General features: G+C 40.6%; 1 protein-coding gene across 1 annotated transcript; it reads right to left on the bottom strand.

Moving 5' to 3' along the window:
• Positions 1 to 4,374: 4,374 nt before the first annotated feature.
• LOC131026381 (tetrahydroberberine oxidase-like) lies at positions 4,375 to 6,353 on the bottom strand. Its single transcript, XM_057956249.1, has one exon. The coding sequence runs from the start codon at positions 6,235 to 6,237 to the stop codon at positions 4,624 to 4,626; it is 1,614 nt and encodes a 537-aa protein (XP_057812232.1). The 5' UTR covers positions 6,238 to 6,353; the 3' UTR covers positions 4,375 to 4,623.
• Between the last annotated feature and the right edge of the window lie 219 nt (positions 6,354 to 6,572).

Raw genomic sequence — 6,572 nt, 5'->3', positions numbered from 1 at the left:
TAGAAATAAATCAAATAACAAACAAAGAATCAATACTGACCCTATTGCAGCTGCAGCATGAGGACATGGTATCATTTGGAACTGGAACACAAGACACGTGCATGTGTGACTGCCAAGATCAACAACATAACTCTTGTTATCAGATGTAACCTCAAACTTTGTTGGATTGATTGGCTGGACAGACATCCTCAATCCCAAATCAACTGATTTAGCCAATCTCATAGATGCCCAATCTGTCAGCTCGAGAGGTCTTTCCATAGCAAAAACCCGTCGTTCATAGAACCAAGTTCCAATCCTTGATCGGATAGTCTCCAAAAGGGTGCAAACAGGCAACCTTCTAGACCATCGGAGACAATTGTTCAAACTCTCAGCAGGATTAGAGGTCATGAGCATATAGTGATGGACCGGGCAGTGTGAACGAGCCCATCTACTTGGACCAATGTTCATCAACTTCTCATATGCACGAGGTTTAACAGACTTCAAATTCTCCATGTGTTGCTCAAAATCCTCAATCTTGTACGCCCTTGCAGCTAACTTGAAAAGAGTAACAACATGACTTCCCCAATGCTTTAGATTGCTCTGTATGTGAAAGGAACAAAGTGCCTGCGGGGTTCCTGGAAAGACATGCTCTATTGCTTTTCTGATACTCACATGCTGATCAGAAACAAACAGTAACTCATCACGGACACCAAAAGTATGCCGTAGCCGCTTAAGAAACCAAATCCACGATGCATCACGCTCTTTATCCGCAATCCCAAAAGCTAAAGGCAATATCTGTTCATTTGCATATTTTGCAACAGCAACAAACAAGATACCTTTGTATTTGCCCTTCAAATGAGTGCCATCAATAACTATCATAGGACGACACGAGTTAAAGGCTTTAATACAAGCAGAAAGAGCAATAAAAGCATACTCGAACACATTATTTTCATTAGTCTGTACATCTACCACAAAACCAGGATTTGCCTGCTGTAGCATGTGTAGGTACTTCGGCATGATGTGAAAGGAAGTATCCGGGCCACCATACGTCATCTTCAAAGCCAAGTTCCTCCCAGCAAGTGCAGTGCTATACATGACAGAAATACCATATTTATACTGTAACAATGCCTGAATAGTTCTTGGTGTAAGGGTAACACCTTTAGCCATCACATCCGGAAGGAAATACGATGCCAACACCTTAGAAGACACTTTTGGGGCAGCATGGTACCTCAGGTCAATTGTGCAGTCATGAGGAACAAATTCAGTAATAGTCCACATTTTTCCCAAAGCCTTCCCACGAAGAACAAACGGGCAACCACCTCCAAATTTGCAAACAACATAGTATCTAGACAGTGAGGAACGAACTGTAGTGAATGATGCATGGTTAATAAGATGATAAACACCACAAGCTACAACCATCTTATCCTTGCTTTGAAAAATACCACCAACAGAGAATGTTTCGCTGCTCGAATCATCCTCTTCTATGCCTAGTTCTTGAAAAGGGACCGAAGCATGATAAGCAGCACCTGGGATAACCCACTGACTAGTAGGGTGATGATAATTTCCTATCTCTTCATCAGAATCATCACGCGGTGGCATATTCTGACAATCTCTACCACAGTAGTCATCAAAATCCTCATCATCATCAGACACATAATCACCTTGCCCAACTAAACGATCATCACCTTCATCCTCCTCATCAACATCATCAGCAACTTCACAACAATTCTCAAGACCATCCATCTGATTGTCACTAGAATTAAAATTGCTAGAAGCTGAAACTTCAACAACAGGATTATGTAAAACATGCTTCGCCAAATCATTACTTCTAAGAGAAACAGTCACATGTAAAATCAACATTTGAACAGAATTCAACAAATGTGACAGTTCAAAATCATCAGTAATCTTCATCCTCATCACCTCACATCCAGGAGACTGAAACAATGCATCAATTTCATACATATAGACAGTCCTATTCTTCATTAAACGAAGTTCAATCATACCAAGTAGATCAATGAATGTTATACCATTAGACGGAATAGGCATATATTCCCTCCGTCCACCCTCATAAACATTGTTAACCCAAGTTCCTCCATGAGCAATAATAATAGATGTTGCACCCATCTACATAAAACAAGGCAGTGTATGGTCATTAGTACAATTTCATACAGCACAAATATTGTAAATGTGATAAATAAACAAGCATACAAACAAGAAAAATAAAACCAAGTGATCTGGTCCTCTTGGCACTTATGGCACTAATAGTGCCATAAGTGCCTACGCAGATCCAAAATACAGACATAACAACAATCAAATCTAAATCCCTAAATGGAACATCTAAACCCTAAATGGAACATCTAAACCCTAAATGGATAATCTAAACCCTAAATGGATAATCTAAACCCTAAATGAAACATCTAAACCCTAATTGGATAATCTAAACCGTAAATGGATCTGCATATGCACTTATGGCACTAATAGTGCCATAAGTGCCATAAGTGCCTACGCAGATCCAAAATACAGACATAACAGCAATCAAATCTAAATCCCTAAATGGAACATCTAAACCCGAATTGGATAATCTAAACCCTAAATGGAACATCTAAACCCTAATTGGATAATCTAAACCCTAAATGGAACATCTAAACCCTAATTGGATAATCTAAACCCTAATTGGATAATCTAAACCGTAAATGGATAATCTAAACCCTAAATGGAACATCTAAACCCTAAATGGAACATCTAAACTCTAAATGGATAATCTAAACCGTAAATGGATCTGCATAGGCACTTATGGCACTAATAGTGCCATAAGTGCCTACGCAGATCCAAAATACAGACATAACAACAATCAAATCTAAATCCCTAAATGGAACATCTAAATCCTAATTGGATAATCTAAACCCTAAATGGAACATCTAAACCCTAATTGGATAATCTATAATTCTAAACCCTAATTGGATAATCTAAACCGTAAATGGATCTGCATAGGCACTTATGGCACTAATAGTGCCATAAGTGCCTACGCAGATCCAAAATACAGACATAACAGCAATCAAATCTAAATCCCTAAATGGAACATCTAAACCCTAAATGGAACATCTAAACCCTAATTGGATAATCTAAACCCTAAATGGAACATCTTAACCTTGAATGGATAATCTAAACTCTAAATGGAACATCTAAACCCTAAATGGATAATCTAAACCGTAAATGGATCTGCATATATAGGCACTTATGGCACTAATAGTGCCATAAGTGCCTACGCAGATCCAAAATACAGACATAACAGCAATCAAATCTAAATCCCTAAATGGAACATCTAAACCCTAAATGGAACATCTAAACCCTAATTGAATAATCTAAACCCTAAATAGATTTGCCTAGGCACTTATGGCACTAATAGTTCCATAAGTGCCTACCCATATCCAAAATACAAACATAACAGCAAACGAATCTAAACCCTAAATGAAACATCTAAACCCTAAATGGAACATCTAAACCCTAATTGGATAATATACACCCTACGGGGAAGTGTTTAAAATGGCCAAATGACTGCACCACCCAGCTACATGATATCAGAACACAATTGTATGACACTAATAGTGCCATAAGTGCCTACCATTGACAGCTACACATACAAAAACAACAACAATATAATATACGTGCCAAATCTCGTACAAAAATACAAAAATCACAGAAATAGAAGAACTCGAAGAAATCATAATGTGAATATAAGATGAAACAGATCAAACAAACAAAAAACTAACAATCTCATACCAAATCTCGCCGGATCACTGCAGATTTGTCGAAAGTGGTGAGAGATGAGGAAGATGAAGAGGAGAGGATAATCGTCTCTCTAGTCTCTTCGTCGGCGCCGGCGAGCGAGAGATAGATGCGGAGAGGACAATCAAAGAGAGAATTCAGATACGTCGAGGGCGGTGAGAGAGAGCAGGAGGAGGAGAGGATAAATCGTCTCTCTAATCTCTTCGTCGGGGAAAATCACAACGAGAGAGGTGGAGAATTGGCTTCATTCATCATCATCGCAGAAACAATAGGGCGCAGATAGAGGTGAGAGAGGTGGATCGCAGGCGAGATAGAGAATCACAGCAAGAGAGGTGGAGAATTGGCTTCATTCATCATCATCGCAGAAACAATAGGGCGCAGATAGAGGTGAGAGAGGTGGATCGCATGCGAGATAGAGAGAGAGAGAGAGAGATCACGTGTATGTGCTGATCTCTGCATGGGTTAATCCCTGGAGAAACCTGAATCTCCATGAATCCGGATCCGGGTCAAACGAAGGTATTAGATTCATTGGGTTAATTAAGGGGTATATATTAGGTAAGACGCATAAAAAATGGCCAAATATTGTTATTTATCATTTGGTGGACAAAATTTAAGTTTCAATCATTAATAGGGCCATCCGGCCCTATTGTTTCTTTTTTAAATCTAGTTTCAAGAAGGAAGAACATATATGCTACCGCATTCAAACAGATATTACTCTTACGAATCAATAATATCACTACAACATTACAGGAACCTTACAAATCTTCATTCTTACAAAATACTAACATCAAACGGTTATCAATACATAATTAAAGCAAAGATATATAACAATCAATCCTCAAGCATTTGTCTTGATTTTCAGCGCAATGGCGGAATGCTTTGTTCATTCTTGAAGAAATTGTGTGGGTCAACCATAGTTTTCACACGAACAAGGCGATCAAAGTTATTCTTGAAATATTTCTTGCCCCAAATGCTCGCTCGTGCATAAATTGTTTTTCCATAAGGGTTATTGACTCCAATGTCGAGATCTCTGTAATTGAGGTATGCAGCTCTGGGCGAGCTCGACACATAAGGAGCCAAGTACCTGTAGAGCCTTCTCATCCAACTTATGTAGCTGTCCGAATCTTGATTCTCGCTTTCATCCCAATACACCAAATGCTGGATTTTGTAAAGGTTTCCTGCCCTGTGAGGAAATGGAGTGGCGGAAGCAGGGATTTCGTCCATTCTTCCACCGTAAGGGCTGAAGATGAGCAAAGACTGGTCGGCTTCCGGCTCATACATCAGCCTCCACACGCCTTGAAGCCCGGATGCAGGAATCGGTTTCTGCACATAATCGGATTTGGCTTTGAAGTATCTCACTGCGGGTTGAGTTCTGTTCAACAGCATTTCAGGTGAATCTATGGGGAAGCCGGCGAAGTTTAAGATGGATTGAATCCAGCTCATCTCGGTGCAGTCTTCTCTCACTAACCCTAACTCAGGGAAGCTCTCTTGCATCAACGGCAGCAATCTGTCGATCCCGCCGAGGAAAAGTGAATTGAATATAGCACGAATCGTCTTGTTCCTTCCTTGTTGGGCGGGACTCAGATTTTCCGGGACTAGGATGACATTCACAAACAAATCGTGGTCGAGTTTGGGGGCGATGGATTGCCATTTCTCAACTAATTGAGTAGCATTTTGCTCCAGAGTTCGGCCAATGCTGAAAACAGTGACTTTTTCTGGAACATCCACCAATTGCACCTTCCATGCAAGGATCACGCCGAAGCTGGCGCCTCCGCCGCCTCTGATCGCCCAGAACAGCTCTTCGCCCATTGATTCTCTGTCGAGAATTCTGCCGTTAACGTCGACTATTCTTGCATCGATCACCTGGTCTGCAGCCAGGCCATATTTTCGCATCAACGTTCCGTAGCCGCCTCCGCTGAAATGCCCACCTATACCAATTGTCGTGCAAGAACCGGCCGGAAACCCTAAAACCGGGCTTTTCTCTGCGACTCTGTAATACACAGAACCGGTTGTTGAACCGGATCCAACCCATGCGGTTTTCTCCGCGGCATCAACTTTGATTTCACTGAGATTGATCAAATCAAGGATGACGAACGGGACTTGCGCGACGTAAGATAGTCCCTCGTAGTCATGGCCGCCGCTTCGAGTTCTGATCTGCAAGCCACTCGATTTGGCGCAGCAGATGATGGGTGGGATTTGTGATTCGTACTCTGGTTGTAAAATTACGAGCGGTTTTGGAGTAGAATCTGAGGTGAATCTTAAACTTTGGATGGAAAATCGAAGAACGGAAGAGTATGATGTGTTTGTGGGGGTGTAAACGTTGCTTGAAATCGAAGAATAGTTCTTGAATTGTTGGGTTAGACATTCAAGAAAATCTCGGTGCTTATAGGCAGCAGAAGCTGCGGGAGAGGACAAAGAGATGAGAAGAAGAACAAGAATGAATGAGAGTGTGGAAATGTTAGGACTCTTCATGATTGAATGATGACGATGATTTTGTGTTTAAATGAGACTCCATCATTAATCTACTTATAGGAAAAGTATGCGAATGTTTGAATTCGAAACGTCAGATTTGAAGTATTGTTCGTGGAAATTCAGCATTTAGATTAATCAAAGGCCGCATAAATTCACTTTGAAATTATATATTTTATGGCCTTCGTTTATTCAAAGTTCTTATCTCCATTACTTGCGATGAGAGCGAAAGAAAGATATATATCGTTTGACTTTGGTACATACTCCCTCTGTCCCACGAATCTTGACACGTTTTAGTTTCGGCACGGGAATTAAGAAGTTGTAGATTAGTGTTTTAA

Source organism: Salvia miltiorrhiza, chromosome 5 (assembly GCF_028751815.1).
Source record: "Salvia miltiorrhiza cultivar Shanhuang (shh) chromosome 5, IMPLAD_Smil_shh, whole genome shotgun sequence".
Classification (NCBI taxonomy): Eukaryota; Viridiplantae; Streptophyta; class Magnoliopsida; order Lamiales; family Lamiaceae; genus Salvia; species Salvia miltiorrhiza.
This window is presented reverse-complemented; position numbering and strand designations above follow the sequence as displayed.